This window comes from Aplidium turbinatum, chromosome 4 (genome assembly GCF_918807975.1).
Source record: "Aplidium turbinatum chromosome 4, kaAplTurb1.1, whole genome shotgun sequence".
In the NCBI taxonomy this organism is placed as follows: domain Eukaryota; kingdom Metazoa; phylum Chordata; class Ascidiacea; order Aplousobranchia; family Polyclinidae; genus Aplidium; species Aplidium turbinatum.
Window position 1 is genome coordinate 45,890,038 of NC_137475.1, and position 16,638 is coordinate 45,906,675.

At 36.5% G+C, this 16,638-nt stretch overlaps 1 protein-coding gene and 1 long non-coding RNA gene across 2 annotated transcripts; one reads left to right on the forward strand and one right to left on the reverse strand.

The window, feature by feature from the left end:
• The first annotated feature begins 313 nt into the window (after positions 1-313).
• Positions 314-8,107, forward strand: LOC145769411 (large ribosomal subunit protein bL9m-like). Its single transcript, XM_082581049.1, has 6 exons — positions 314-457; positions 5,525-5,678; positions 5,841-5,959; positions 6,407-6,538; positions 6,626-6,727; positions 7,533-8,107. Exons 1-6 carry the CDS (start codon positions 377-379, stop codon positions 7,590-7,592), a joined length of 648 nt encoding a protein of 215 aa, XP_082437175.1. The 5' UTR covers positions 314-376; the 3' UTR covers positions 7,593-8,107.
• Positions 8,108-8,297: 190 nt separating this feature from the next.
• Positions 8,298-8,784, reverse strand: LOC145769412 (uncharacterized). Its single transcript, XR_014289006.1, has 2 exons — positions 8,658-8,784; positions 8,298-8,555 (listed from the first exon to the last, which is right to left on the reverse strand). It is a non-coding gene; the product is annotated as an uncharacterized LOC145769412 (long non-coding RNA).
• Positions 8,785-16,638: the final 7,854 nt, after the last annotated feature.

Here is a 16,638-nt window from a genome sequence, read left to right on the forward strand (position 1 = left end):
GCGCGCATGCGCAGTAAAAGCGACGTAAAGATTAAAAAAAAGGCATGGAACGGCTGTATTTACGGCGCCGTAAACGTAGCCACTTCCTATATTTACGGCAGTAGTGTTGCCAGATAAGGTATTCTGCCCTAATTTGATAGCCTTAGAAAGGTTCAAGGCTTTGAAGATAAAAACTTGTGTTTGGGAAGTTTTGAAGTCATGGGCAGTGACACAGAGCAAAACCCTAAACCTGATAACAACTGCCACCAAGCACTGTTTTTGTATTGCAACCATTTTCGTAAATATAGCCACCTTTTTTTATTTTTTAGCTAGTGTTAAGCATTGTCGCATAGGCTAGCACTCTTTATTTCTAGACTGATGTTTGTTGGCCAAAGAGATGAATTCTTGCAGACGGTTCTTTCAAACTTTTTCTCCATTGTTGTCAATATGTAACATGCAAACCAACCAAGTTGCAATGGTAAGTAGTTAACTGCAATAAATCAATTGATATATATACAAGAAACGTAGGCTACTTTCTCAGGTCATCCCAACCACTGCTGTGCTCGAAATGTCCCTGTTATGATTATAGCTACGGTACATATTAACCGGTTGCTAATCTCTGCACCGCTATTTTTATATTTCTAGGTACCGGTACTGTAGTTAAGTTGACTTAGCAAAGAGAGAGGGAGAAACTTTTATTTTGTCTGTTGCGAGAATAGCACTGCGCAATTATTTATTACGCAATATGAATAAAATAATAGCAATCTAGATACCAGCGAAAGACTGTATCAGTCATAGAGTCAGCTGCTTCCCTGTTCTTAATGTGACAAACTGAATGTGAAGCATTGGCAAATTACGGTTTTGTTCTTTTTACAGTTTCCTTTTTGTTACTTTGCCGTTCACTTGCCTACATGTTTGCCACTGCAATGAGAAATGAAGTGGATAATTAACATTCCTAAACAAATCTTGTCTTGTTTGCAAAAGCCCCTGTTTAACATTTGACTTCTGTACATTTCACTGCAGGTGGTAAACTGGGTAATCAGTGAAACTCCAGAAAGAAACATTCAAAAAGCTAGAAGGAAAATATCAGTACCATACAATTCAGTCTACTCCAGTCTACTGAAAATTACAGATTAGACCTACCTTTAAATTCTGTAGGCCAGTTGCCGGGGTCTGCTACCATTCAGTGAGTCCGATTCGGTGAGTTCCTAACCCCTCACCCTAAAACAGCAATGATAATTAGGCTACGGTACGGTACCCGATAAATTAAAAAAAAAATTGAAAAAATCACCGAATAGGGATTGGACTCACCGAAATGGGCCATTCCGCAGTTACCGCCTACCAGGATAGATAATTTTTTTGTATGGACATCCTCTGTATGAAGATTTTCCTTTCGAGATATTTTTTATTCTGGATTTTTACCTACATTTGTAAACTGGTGCCACAAAACAGCTAGTGTCCGTGTGTGTATTTGTGACCATCGACTTGCGTCCAATTTTGCAATCGAAAATAATTTGACAGGCATATTGGTTTATTGATCAATAATGTTATCACAACTTGTACACAACTCTCTGACTTACACGTAAGTTTTATCTTTTTACACTAACTATGTAATTTGATTTTTGGTTTTCAAGTTAAAAATTGTTTTTTATAAAAATGAAATAAAAAATGGCATCCTGACTTTCAAACGGCATAAGTATAAATGTTGACAAGAATTACTTTATCAGAGTCCGCATTATTTACACTTTCCGGAAGCTCAAATATTTTATCCTCTTATTATTTCATGCTCTTATGCTTTATCCTGTTCAGAGTAACGTTAAGATGGTGTTTGTAATTGGTATCATTCATTTGATCCGTTATTGTGCAACTTTGAAGCAGCTTGACTGTCCTAGCGCCACACCCTGACGTTTACACTCGATATTTTATTGAGCCATCTTATTACGTCACAATTAGTTTTTCTTGAATTTTTCCGCTTTTATTACTGACTGTTTCCTGCTGCTTAGGACCACTCTTAGTAGACCTATGCCTTTCCCTATTCAGAGTAGCCTTGTTTGTCTAAGCCAGGGGTTTCCAACCCTTATACGATCTCGTAACACTTGGACGTTCTGTTCTGCCAAGCGTACCACTTCTTGCAGAGCAACTAATTTGATTGAACCATGTATTATTCTGAATAATAATATCGGCGTACTAAAATAACACTAAAGCACCACAACTAAATTTAATGAGATTTTTGTTTACATGCGCAGTGTAAATTTGCAAACAGCGCATCGAAAGTCATTTCCAGACGCACCTAGTCGGTTTCGATTTTTTGACTTGATGTTCATCATGATTGAAAATCCCTGCTCGCATTCCCACATGGAAGGGAAAATCAGTATATAGCTGTGGAACAGCATGGGGTGCTAGCGGTGAATATGAAGAGGCCATACTAAGCCTGAAGTTTATTGAGAACATTCCTTGTAACTGTTATTGAACATTTTATTTCAATCTATCTTTAGCTTAAAACCAGCATTATTCAACGCTATTTGTTAGTTAAGCTATCGCCTATAGTAGATGATATCTATCAAGAGCAATCATTTGAAATAATTAACGCCCACTGTCCCATAGCGTTGTACGACTTTTCAAAGCAACTGTGCTCATTGTTGACAATTGACATGACCTGTGTTTTGAAGATCGTAATGATACGAAAAAACAAGAATAGTTACGTAACAATATAAGAAAAGGCTTTTTTGTATAAACAAAATCCGATAAACAAAATATAAAGCTCTGTCTCCACGTTTTTGTGAAAAAAAAACCGAAAGCTACCCGCGTACCACCTGAAAAACCTTCGCGTACCACTAGTGGTACGCGTACCACAGGTTGGGAACCCCTGGAAGCAGTCGTGGTATTAATTGCAGAAATAGCCCGCCAATCAATCCCCGCATTTTCTATCACCACTTAGGAAATTCCATCCAAGATCGCTTGTTGAATTCAACAGACTCGTCATTTATTAAAGCCTGCAAAATAGGTTACTTGATCCAACTACTTGGCCAGAGTAGCCTACACAGTAATGCAACACACAAAGAAAACAAAATCATTGAAGTGGCAAAATGATTGCGCTTGCGAATATGTAACTACGAAAAAAGATCCCAGAGTCTTCAAAATTTGATAACGTCACTAAAATCCATTCCATTTTCATCGAGCGAGTGTGAGCACGGATTTTCACAAATGAATTTAATACTGACATCTGACCATGCTTCTCTACACACTGTAACTGTTTATATTTATACGAATGGTCGGTCCTCCACTGAGAAAGTTGAGACCCTGCAACTGAGACCCAAAGTCACGAAAGGTCTTATGGTTTTGAATACGATGAATATTTTGAAAAATTGTGAAACTTGTAATTTTTAGTGTTATTGTTTTACTAAAATACGAATATTTGCATTTTTGAACACCGTTATATCCTCTATCTATAGACTATGATACTTAGCTACTTTAGCAACGTTTTAAACACGTACATCAAGTGTGTTGTTTCAAAGTCTTGGGCATAATTCTGAATCTCTTCTACGGCACCTAGAGCTTTCGGAAAGTAAAAATCTAACGTTCCGGAAGTTAATCTTTTGGAAATCCACCACTGAATATATATATATATACAGTACTATATATGACATGTATGTTGTGGGCCTATGTCATTGGTACATACTGAATAAAATACAAACATTTCTTCATTAATTTCTCTTTGATTTTTCAGTTCTGGTATATTGTATCTCTCAATATGATATGATGCAGCCCTTAAAATTAGCATATATTTTTATTATTTCAAATTTATCTTTAATATAACATTACGCATTGTTAACCGGTATTGGTAAATGCAGAAGTACAAGTTTTGAGCATGTTTATTTGCTGATTAAAGATATTTTTTGTAGTTTTTAAAGTTTATACTCTTCTTAAGCACAGTACATAGCTCATGGGACACGATACCGGTTTAACTGCTTTTTGGAAATTCCTATTCACTGCGTACAGCCAGTGCTACTGTGCCAGCAAGCAATTAAAGTTATGAGGAATCAGTTTTTTGATTTTTGTGTGCATAATTTTTCTCCTCATTTAACATTTCATAATGCATTTAATTTGACATTTTATATATATATATATTTGTGCAGCAATCTATCTCAAACCTTAGTGCCTCACAAAAACAATGGTGTTTCCCTTGTTAAGTAATTATTCTCATAACATGCCTTGTTTATGCAGGCTGTTAATAACAAATAAAAGACAATTCTAAAAGAATGACCAAAACCATTAAGTATATAGCCTACATACAATTTTTTTGTTTCACATTCTGAGTTGTAGGTTTCACTTTTCACAAATACAAAAACTATTGTATGTATTGTAGTGTACACCAGTGGTGTACCTGTACCATGACCAATTTGGTTGGGTTTCACTTTTTCCGCGAGACTCAAACATATAGGCTGTATTTACTTAACATTTGTTTCTACTTACTTATCAAGTCCACGATAAAGCCTACCTGTTTGACCCGTGCAAAGTATGACTAACTTTTTCCTGTGATAAAATCAGTTTTTAAGCCTGAAAACTTAAAGTTTTACAACACACAAAAGAAATTCAAAAAGTGACAAGTTTTCCGAACTTTTTACCTTGAAAGTCTCGCATTCAAAAACTTGTGTCATAAAACACTCAGCAAAGTATAAATTACATGAAACCAGCTGAGTGTGACCATACGGATTCATAAAAAAAGTAAATAGAGATATAATTAAATATAATAAAATGCATATATACTACGTTGTACTTCTGTTCAAACAACCTTTTATCAATATATTTCCAACGGTTTTACAAAAGTTGCAAGAAAAATTAATTTGCGGCGATTTAAATACAATTATTATTTCACCAAGCATGTCTGCTTGAAGTAATTGCTCGCTATTTTAGAAGCCAAACCAACAGATGATTACAATAGAATAGTTTGTGTGGCTTTTTCCTCCCATTCAACATATATACTGACGTAAGAGACTGTTCAAGTTCTGTTTTGAACACTTGAACCTGTGTAAAAGTAATGCATTGCTTTCTTTTTTTATTTTGAAGTTTGTTTGTTTAGTTATGATTTTTTGAGCATTTTTTTCAGCCCACAAATATGATAATACAGTATTAGGAGTTAAAAGAAATTCCACTCTAAATTCTTAAAGAGACTACTTGAAGTTAGTCAACCGTAAAGAATAAATTCATGAGGATTTAAATAAGGCAAGCAAACTGATTTAAAAAAGTAGTTTAAACGATTAAAAAAATGTGCAAACTTAAAAGAGCGTTGCCTTGGTTTGGTTTGTTCAGTGAACACCTGGAATACATGCCACTGTTGTACACATTTTTCCCTCCAGAATTAAATAACACATATGCTAGAAGATGCATCAGCATTTTGTGCCGAAATGATTTATTATTTTTTTCAAATGTTCAATTAGATATTTATTCATTTTGGTATTTACTTGAGCAATTGCCTTCCACCAATTTGAAGGAGGAAGCTGCATTCTAGATAATGTTAAATTCAGTATGTTATTTCATTGTTTAGGCGCACACCATTAAAGTTAAGCGGCATTGGTCTGTTCCATTGCCTAAAGTTGACAAACAAGCAAAGTTGAAAGAAAGGCATTCCATTTACAAAGTAATTAAGATTGATAATGGTCCAAAAGAGCTTGCTGTAATTTTGACAAAAGACTCATCAGGTGAGCCCCAGCAAAGATAGAAAACCATTTTGATTCATGTTGACGTGGGTTACAGCCAACATAGCTTATGCCAAATCGATTGTATCCAGCTACGATGCTTAGAATTTGCTTTCACATTAAATTCTATTGGTCCTATTAGACATACTGTTGTAACTATTGCAGACTTTGGTACGCAAGGGGAAATGGTTACTCTGCCAAAGCGGTTTAGTCGAAAGCTGATTTACAGCGGCAAAGCTGTTTATGCTTCCCCTGAAAACATTGCAGAGTATACTGCTAAAGAGGTGTGTCTACAGCTTGTTAATAATGATAATTGTTGTACATAATGATGATTGTTGCCCATAATGATGATTGTTGTCCATAATGAATAATGATGATTGTTGTCCATAATGATGATGGTTGTTCATAATAATGATTGTTGCCCATAATAATGATTGTTGTCCATAATGATGATTGTTGTTTATAATGATGATTGTTGCCCATAATGATGATTGTTGCCCAATGCCCATACTGATGATTGTTTCCCATAATGATGATTGTTGTTCATAATGATGATTGTTGTCCATAATGATGATTGTTGTCCATAATGATGATTGTTGTCCATAATGATGATTGTTGTCCATAATGATGATTGTTGTCCATAGTGATGATTGTTGCCCATAATGATGATTGTTGTCCATTTATTAATAATGATGATAGTTGTTCATATTTACCAAACGAGTTTCACACAGGGAACTTCTCAAACTCTGTCTGGCCGTCGCATGGCGCTGTGGCTCAAAGAGCATGGGACCTTTGATTGTCACTTGCCGTCGTCTGTGACATGGACTTTGACTCCTGAGATTCTGGCGAGGCGTCTCCTCAAGGTATGGTGATGGAAACTTGTGCTTATCTTTGTTGGCGTCACTAATCTCTCCTTGTCGCTTGATATCGCTCAATTGTTTGTTACACAGGAGCATGACGTGTGTGTCCCCCCGGAAGCCATCACCCTCCCTGATTATCCCATCACGAAAGACAACAATGGGATGGGCCAGGAACATCAAGTTCAAATATCGGTATGGCTGCTTGAGATCAAAATGTTATTAACAATGACTTGTGCACCTTCAGACTGTTAAAATATTTTGAGCTCACTGACTGAAATTCGTGTGATTAAAATATATTATACTTACATCACATCATTCTTTTCGTATTTTTCTGAAGATGTAGCTGCACCGAAGCTAAATACACTGTTTCCTTTTTATTAAAATAGCGTTTAAATACTTGTAAGTAACCGTGAATGACAGTTCATGCAACCTCTTGGTAATGATTTGAACGTATATTTAGGCTACGCTTATTGTATGCAAAACAGAAGTAACCGGGTCATGATTTATTTATTTTCTATTTATTTGTTAGCGAAAAATAGTTCTTTTTTAACAATAGTTTATTAGTACTAACTGAGTGTAGTACGGTGGAAGGAAGAGTGCAATGCGGTACTAAAAAATATAAGTTTAGATGATAAAGCCTGAACCAGCCATGTTCTAGTGCGAAGAGGGTCGCTTGTACGCCACACTAGCACGATAGCTAAGGACTTCTGACAAAATGCTAGAATCCCTAGAAAAATCAATTTCAATTAAGAAAGCTTTTATCCTCAATGTGCTTAGAAATTCTCGATTTAAATCAAAAAACCTGCATTACAAAAATAAAAGGCTTTGATTCTCAAAGCAAACAAAATTATTAGTATCACCGAATACCCTTCAAGAAACTTCACTGTCTCGTGCTGTTGCAACATTTTGAAACCAAGATTCGTTTTTCTTGGGACTGGTTTATGCTCAATGTGGTGCGAGATGTCTGTCCTGTCCTTAACACGTTGACTCCTTGCAGATCAATCATGCGGAACCAGTCCCCATCACGATTTCTATCAACGACCGGACGCCAACATGACGTCACACCTGAGTGACAACTCGTTGGTTCATGGTTCGATCCCAGGACGACTTATACCAGAAACCTTGTGTTTGATGCATGTACGAATTATAACTGACGCATGGAGGTTTTTCAATGACATCACAATCTTAGAGTTGATGCGAGATGATGTTAGCGCAGTTTCAAAAAACTGTCAAGTCGGTCTCTAGAAATGCGATAGCAACGTTTCTACAAATGAAGATTCACAACAATATAAATAATGAATGCTTCTCGTTGATTACTTGTTTGAAATGAATTGCTTTAAAATTAGCACTAATACATAAATTTAGATACAATTTAAAATGAATTTAACCGGTAACGGACAAACATATTTTAAAGTGAAATGAACCCAATTTCAAGCCATGAGAGAAACTTTGTGTTTGATATATGCATTTACTATCTACAACATCGATACTTTCTTGGTAGACATACTTGAAATAAATCACATAATGTCTATAGGGTTAATGTGAATGATGGGTAAGCGTAGTTTCAAAAGAATTTCACAGCAAGCGCATTAATTGTAAATAACCGGGCACAATAGAGGCGTAATACACTGCAGTTCGTTCGATTCGCCACATTTTCATACCGATCCATCAGTCCGTCAAGAATTTGTCTGTGGCCAATGCTCCCATCAAATGAGCTGACAGGGCGATGCGAGGCATAGACGCGATGCGAGACTCATCTTTCGAGGAATCTTGCACAATAGGAAGTTGGCACAAAAATTGAAATGGATTGCACTAAATGATGAGATTGAATAAACTGCAAGAAAACAGAGTTTATAAATACAGGTGACAATAACTTGTCTAAACAGTAACCATAGAGTTTTGATACAATCCTTTGGTGGTGAGGTGTCCAATTTTCCGAATGGCTCTTCTTTTCGGATTATGGCAAAGTACCTCGTCCATGTAGATTTCTTTAGAAGGATTCCCCAGTGGGGAGGTGTATCTGAAAACAAGAAATATGTGTGGTCGTTGAATTCACAGCGATCTCCACAAAGCTTCATTGGATGAACAAAATAAACTTCCATCACAACCTTCAACCACTCACCCTCCAGCGATGATGATGTATCCTTTGTAATAACAAGCAGAACAATTCCATCGAGAATTGAATAAAGTATGTTCTTCTCTAGACCACCGACCGGTTTCCAAGTTGTACATCGTGATATAAAATAATTCTGATTTTCCGCCTGTTCAAAAATATAATTTCATGAATTGGATACTGGGCACTGAAAGCAGGGAATGGTATTAGAAGATGGAAAAAAAAGTCTTCCATACCACATTTGACCTGTTCAAAACTCAAAATTTTTTAGGCTCTAGCATTGTTTCCCATGGTATTGACCATGCGAAATCTGAAAACTGACAAACATCTTGCTCTCAGATGATATTTGGCCTCAAAAGGCCTTACTGGTAGCCTAACACACAAATGAAAATCAAAGTTTGGATATTTGGCATAATTTTGAAAAGGGTGGGGGGCTTAAGAAGCAGCTCTTAACGCCATTAGTGGTGCAACAAGCAAGCAAAATACCACTGATGAATTTTTCGTGAGAGAAGATAGAAATTTGACTGATAACCGTCGTGATTACTACGTTACAGAATGCAGATTATCAACTAGTTCAAAACAATTGTATTGGCATTTCCAAAAACAATTAAGCTTATAGCCAAAGGAAACATTTGCTCCACAACTAATCGTCTTTCGATGTCAAAAAGTCAAACCACTGCCAAAGCCGCTACCGGTACTATTGTAAAGGCTGGTGGTGCAAGCCTTGACAAATTTGAAATCTCAATATTGCCCACAAGAGAACCAGTTGAAGGTGCTTCTTAAGTCTACCTCATGAACCAATTTCGAGAGCAGGTACCAAAACCAGGGGCGCCGGAACGGCGTTTGACTGGGGGTTAGGATTGTGAAAAAAGGGCACTTTTGTTGCTAAAAGGACTTTTTTTTCAAGTTTTAAGATGAGATATAACGATAATGCTCATCCATCAGCTCATTATCGAGTAATGATACAAGTGTCCGGTATACAAAGAACAATTGCAAGGAAGGGCATTATAATGATGTAGGCTAACCTACTGTGATACAGAATTTTGTGTCGTGAATATTATTTTGAGGCAGAAATGAAAAATTATAATTAGGCTAAAAGCGAATAGCTGAAAATTTTATATCGTATCGCAAAATGTGCAGTAGCTTACATGACTAGATAGCAGTGTAACCGTACATCAGTAGGCTATACTAGCATGCTTTGATATGGGTATCAGTTTTACGTTTAATTTCTATCAGCGTTCTGCAGTTCCGTCCTATGTTAATAGTTTCATTTTAGGCGTTCGAGTGGTCATCTCCGTTTGCTCTGATTGTGTCAAGTTGATTTTACTTGCAGCAAGAAAATGCTACGCAAGAGTACAGACATTGTTCTCAGCTCATCCTCACCACCATCGTGTTCGGGATGTCGCTGTACTAACTACTGTACAGCTGTGTATGAGTGGATTACTACTAACTAACCCGCTACACTGTTGTAACATTTCCAAACCAGAATGCGTTTTTCCGAAGACCGAACACTCAAAGAAAACGTTGTTGACTCCTTGTAAATCAGTCATGCGGAACCAGCCCCATCACGATTTCTATCAACGACCAAGCACTACAACAATGAAGCCCTATCTCTCATGGTAGCTACTTTAACAAGTCGAAATTCTGCCACTAAACTTGACTAGAATGAAACCGCCAACCAATCATAAGCTACGGTTTAAGTGACGTAAAAAATGACGAAAAGAAGATGATAAAAAGCAAATTAAGTGATGGATTTTTTGTCAGCTGGTTGGCTTAGGGGTTAGGGCTAGAAAGTAGTCATTTCATTGACACGGGTTCGATTCTCACCACTGCTATTGCTCTTTTTCTTTAATTACCAAATAAAGTTCAAAACAAGCATTAACTCTCTGGATGAGTGATAGAAGGGTCACAATTGGACGGTAGCCTCTTATAACACGTTCTGATTGGTTGGCGGTTGCATTGTAGTCATTCGCAGTGGCAGAATTTCGACTTGTTAAAGTGGCTACCATCTCTCATCAGCTGTTTGAGTTGTTTAAAATGATTTCCAAACAAAAAAAAAAACATTCCTCACCCACACTAATTCACCTACATTCCATCAAGACCAGTTTCATTATATCATTTTCACTACGTTGTTCATCATGGCCATCTCCTTAGTAGCCAAATATGTGCAAATTATTTATGTAAACTTTTAAGTTATTGATTCCTATGTTTGAAACCAAAAGTTGCTGCAAAAACTTAATTTTGAGCGAAAGGCTGTACGTAGTTTTTTGCATTATAAGTAGGCTACCATACGTTTCTTTCTTGAATGATCGTATTTTAATTTTTCTTTTTTGTATTAGTTGTAAGGTTTAGTCGTCTCCGCGTGGCTTCAACAACTGGCACATCTCAAGTTGCTTCAGAAATATGTCGACTGGTTCTTTCAACCAATTCATCAACTTAGATTTACATTAAAGTGTTTCGTAACCTTTAAATTGTACATCGAATGCAAGTTTCAATCTTGTGGCTTTACCACCTTTTCTTCCTCCCGCAGCTTACTTTATAATTAGCTTCATCATTACTGTTGCATTCCGACTAAAAAAAGAAATTGAATTGACCAGACACCACCAGAGATTCCAAGCCTTTGCAAGCATGCCAAGCCGCCAGGATGAAGATTTAAAAAACCTTTCTCAGGCCAAGAATAATGATTCCCAAAATTGATCACATCAATTAATTATGACGTCACATCTGAGCACGATTATCATTTAAACTAATTCAACGGACAAATAAAAATTTTGAAGTAAAATAGACCGAAGTTTGCTCCCAGGCGATAACATAAACTTTGTGTTTGATATATGCATTTATTATATACAACATCTTGATACTTTCTTGGTAGACATACTTGAAATAAATCACATAATGTCTATAGGGTTGATGTGGATGATGGGTAAGCGTAGTTCCAAAAGAATTTCACAGCAGAGGCATCAATGGTAACTTATGATGAAAGTAACAGGCCACATACTGTAGCTGCAGTAGACTTAATTGCAAAGCATTAGGTAATACAGCATTTGTGGATATTGTTAGACATTCAACCTCCTCCGATGCATCAAATCAGATGGATTCGTAGGCTACTCTTAGATGGCTGGCAATATATTTATTGAGGCAATTTATTTGATGCATGAGTAAATTTTTGGAGCAAATTGAAGTGAAAGTCATATCCATTCAGAAAATGTTTTGTTGGGTTTCCCAGAAAGAACTCATATTATTAATGTAAGTTAAAAAATGTCAAAATCGCATCAGAAAACTCGTACTGGAGGAGGGTAATGGAGTTAAATTACTTCAAGATTACCTGCTTAAAGTAAACTTGAACGTCAAACAAGTTTGCAACACTGATATAAATATTGATAGAAATTGCAAATTTAATTTCGTTAGATTGTTGTTCGCTCAATTCGTCACGTTTCTCGTAGTCCGTCAAAATTTTGTCTTTGTGGACATTGCCACCCTCACCAACAAGTCAACAGACAGCATTATGTGGGCCATGGACGTGGTGCAAGACTTATCATTCCAGAAAATAGGTACAATCAAAATGAAACCACGAAGACCGAAACACCTTTACTTGCATTAGGTGAGTGCACTGAATAAATTGCAACAAAAACGGCATTTTAAAAATACAATGGGTCCATAACTTCTTGTCTAAACAACAACCATTGAATTTTGATATAATCCTTCGGTCCTGACGCCAACAACGTCAGAGATTTCTTTAGTTTCAGGATCATAGGAAAGTACGTTGCCCAAGTAAATCTTTTCAGAAGGCTTCCCCGGTGGAGAGGTGTATCTGTCGAAAACAGGAAAGAGTTTGTTTATTTAATTCACAGCAATCTCCACAAAGCATCATCAGATGAACAGGAATAAATTTCCATCACAACTTTCACCACTCACCCTCCAGCGATGACGATCTTTCCATTGTAACAACAAGCAGAACAATTCCATCGAGAACGGAATAAATGATATTTTTGTTTGTCCCACACATCCTTTTCGACGTTGTATCGCATGACGGTGAATACAGTTGACATCCCACCTTTTTATGAAAGTTTACCGATTACTAAACTAAACAAGGTGTTGCGAGCTTGTCAAAATCATTGTTTTTAGTTTCTTGTGGTTTGTCCCACCCATCATCCACCACGTTGTATTGCGTGATCAACAATTTTAATGACATTCAGCCTTTTCAAATATAGTTTCATGAAGTCATAGGCTAAATTCAATAGGACTACTTGGACCCCGAATCAGAGATCGTTAATTCTCTTTGTGGACAATGATGATGCAATGCTGGTAGTTTAAAATAAACAGTCTTTTCAGCTGTTTCATCAAAGCACACTTGGCATCAAAGCCGCTCTCAACCAAAAATATTTCGATTTTGATAATTTATAGACTGCATTTTACTCTACTTTTAATCAACCATCAGAACAGACTGAAGTTTTTAATTGCACAAAATATGGTTGCCATTAATTTATTGCTTCTACTAGGTACCGCTAAACAGATAAATGTTTGACATGCCAGTTACATGCTTACGTAATAAACAATAATACATAATTACAATAACACTGGTCTATAAAAAAAATGTTTTGATACAGATCATGAAAATAGGCGATCTCAGCTGAATTTCGGACGCTAATTGCTAATCTGAAGTCAGATTTTCTCTGTCAGGTCAAGTCTTGAAGATATCAGTACGTACGATGTTTGATTATTTTCAGTATGATATAAAACAAAAATTGGAGAACATGACTTCAAAACATGACTTAAAAAAGGACTTTTACAGTGTTAAACTACCTTTCCTCCGCAACTTTTAGATAAAACTTCCAAGAAAAGATATGTCAACCTATAAAAAGCAAACTACGACAACTTAAAAGCACTAAGCAAAACAAACATTCGAACAATCAGATCGATAGATATTCTAAAAAGTGTTAAACAAGGAGATGCTCTGTCCACTATCCCGTTTTGCATCGTAGCTGCTGCAATAGTCTCAGAAACAAAAGATGAATGCACTAGAGGATTCAAGATTGTCGGTCACGTGCTACAGTATCTAACCTCAGCTATGCAGACGACATGGTCGCCATCAACAACTCTAAACAGAAAAAAACAAAATTCCCCTATAACCTGTCAAAAAACGCTGCTGAATTCGGCCTTCAAATACATGTGTCCAAAACCAAATGTATGACATCCGATACAATTGACAACTCACTCAATTTCACTGAATACGGAAAGCAAATAAAACAAGATTCGCATATCTTGACCACAAACTATCCTCGACCAACAATGGAGAAACTGCAGTACAACACCGAATCGGTCTAGGCTGGGCGGCATTTGAAAAGACTAAAAAGATCTTAACCTCCTGTAGACTCCCAATCAAACTAATATAAAAAAAATTCACACTTACTTGTTACCAGTCGTGCTAGGCCTACACAGTCTACAATGTGTAACTTGGACCTCCACAGTCCATAACAATGAAAACACTCACCACTTTTCAAACTCACATCATAAAAAGCATAACCATTGACCATTGACCAACTAAAAGCTACTTAACCATATCAAAATACAATACGTATTGACTATTACGAACGTACACCCAAATGCAGCAACAATAAAATCAAAAGTTGTAAAACTGTTCGGCCATGCTAAAAATTTAAAATACAGTCAGCAAAATCTGCGTGGAATGTAAAGTTAACGAAAGATAAAAAGAGAAAGATCACCAAGGCGATGACATGACAACATCCAGCCATGGACCGAACTCCATGTGACGACACTGGGCAAGCTAGCTAAAAACCGTAGCTCACGGAAACAGATAAACCCTGTTGACACACAATCTGCTTCAAGCAAAGATAGCGATTGAACATATGATGTCACAAAATCAAAACATCCAATGCATTATCTCGAACAATTACAACTCTTGCATCATCATGCCAAATTAATTGTTTCGTCATAAATGCAATGAACTCTGTAAAATGTTTTTTTATTTGTTTGAAGAACAAAAACTGATTTATTATGAAATCCTGACGTGATAGCCAAATTTGTGATTTCAGATTCGAGCTCAGCGCACCAGAATTACTTGGAGATGATTGTCAGTTTGGCTTGTAAGATTTTGTTGTTGACCAGCGGAATATTTTTACATCTTTCATTCATGATTTTTTTCCGAGATTTATAATTATTTTTGTTTCCGAAATGTAAGACTAACCACCGGTACATAAGAAATAATATTTCGTCACTGGATTTACGTCATGATGATGTCATAATGTACTTACAAAAGGTTGTTCATGAAGGAATGTAAAGGATTATGTGAGTTTTATATTAATAGTTTTTTCAGGTGAATAAGTATTTTTTAAGGCAATTATATGAAATGCGTATATTACCTTATAAAACTTCAAGTAATTCGCTCTGCTTGGCATTGAGCACTTTTTGTGGTGTTGATAATATTTATTGTTTGAAGTAACTAAATATTTTTTTACCGATAGTAGGCTACTATTTGTATGTCACACACTTACTTAAAAATATCCCAGCCCGTTGTCCGACAATTGAACCATCAACTTCCTACATATTAAATAAACCATCTATACAGTTCACAAACAGATTTATTCATCTGTGATAAATACATATCTACATCCAGTAGCGTTTGCAGGGGGAGGACTATCAGCTGCCTGGTTAAATCATGGATTATATGAAGCCCATATTAGCAAAGGCTGGAAGCTCCGACCTCCCGTCGGAGTTCACATTCTCTAGCCGGAATATCCTGCCTGCGGCCAAACTGCTTCCTCCGGTGCATCATTAATTGTAGACGTGTAAAACCAAAGTTGGACTTGTTAATGTTACAGGTTTTTCGTTTGAAATGTCTGACCGGTACGCCGAATGACAATAATACCTTTGTCGGTACGCTTAATTATAAAGTTTGAGTAGCACTGGTCTAGGGTAGGTAGGGTAGGTATCTCATTGATAGCCCAAGTTATCTTTTCGACGACCCTGTTTTAACTTAATCCGTAAGTACAGTGACGTAATCAAAGACTGAGAGAATTTATAGCTTGCAAACACTTAGTTTGCAAATTTAAAATATACAAGTAAGACACAATCACAAAAAAATTAATGCTTTTCAACTCTGCTGCTACAGAAGGATACTAAAAGTATCATATAAAACACATTACAAGCGAAGCAATTATAAAAAGAATTGGAGTGCAAGATAGATGGGCAAATGACTTTGCAAAACAAAAGATGCAACGCGGGACATAGTTTGAGAGGATCAGCAGGACAGCTACATCAATTAGTTATTAAAGGTATGGTGAAAGGAAAGAGGTGCAGGGGAAGAAGGAGACGAACTTGGGGAGATGATATAAAACAGTGGGTTGATTTGTCAAGCATCGGAGAAGCAAAAAGAGCAGCGGAAGAACGTGACATGTGGAAGAAAATGACAGCCAACCTTCGGATCGGAGATGGCACGTGATGATAATGATGATGAAACACATAGCCCACCTTAAACCTTAATCAGGCCATGAAGTAGCATTAGGCTTTTCTTGATCGAAAAATGTCAAATTATTTCGAATGCTCGACTGAACGTACCCTCTCAATGCGCGTGGTTTATTGGGTTAAGTAAGCTAACTACGTCGTCTACGTAAAATATTTTATGCAACGTCAAGAGTGTTACATCATATTGCTGAGTGTTACATCATATTGCTTGTTTTCTATGCAAAATCTATGCAAATGAGTAAATTAGCTTCTGCAAATTAAAAAAAAATCGTCAATGCCAGCTGAGTATGGTAGGCTTATCCTGTTTAATATAACCTACTATAGCCTGCAAACCAACAATATCTTCTACATGCACTTACCAATAATGTAAACATCATAACCAATCGCAACAGCAGCATGTCTATAATGGATTTCATATTGTGGAAGTGGAGGTATGTCCACTTTGTTGTGAGCAATGGCGAATCTTTTCAAGATCAATGGAGACGACTGATCGAAATTATTCTTTCGA

What these genes read in the sequence shown, in the direction of transcription:
- LOC145769411 (XM_082581049.1), top strand. Translation starts at nt 377, where the DNA reads ATGAATTCTTGCAGACGGTTCTTTCAAACTTTTTCTCCATTGTTGTCA. An exon ending in AAACCAACCAAGTTGCAATG is followed by an intron (nt 458 to 5,524) that starts GTAAGTAGTTAA and finishes TTCATTGTTTAG; the next exon opens with GCGCACACCATTAAAGTTAA. An exon ending in TGGCGAGGCGTCTCCTCAAG is followed by an intron (nt 6,539 to 6,625) that starts GTATGGTGATGG and finishes TTTGTTACACAG; the next exon opens with GAGCATGACGTGTGTGTCCC.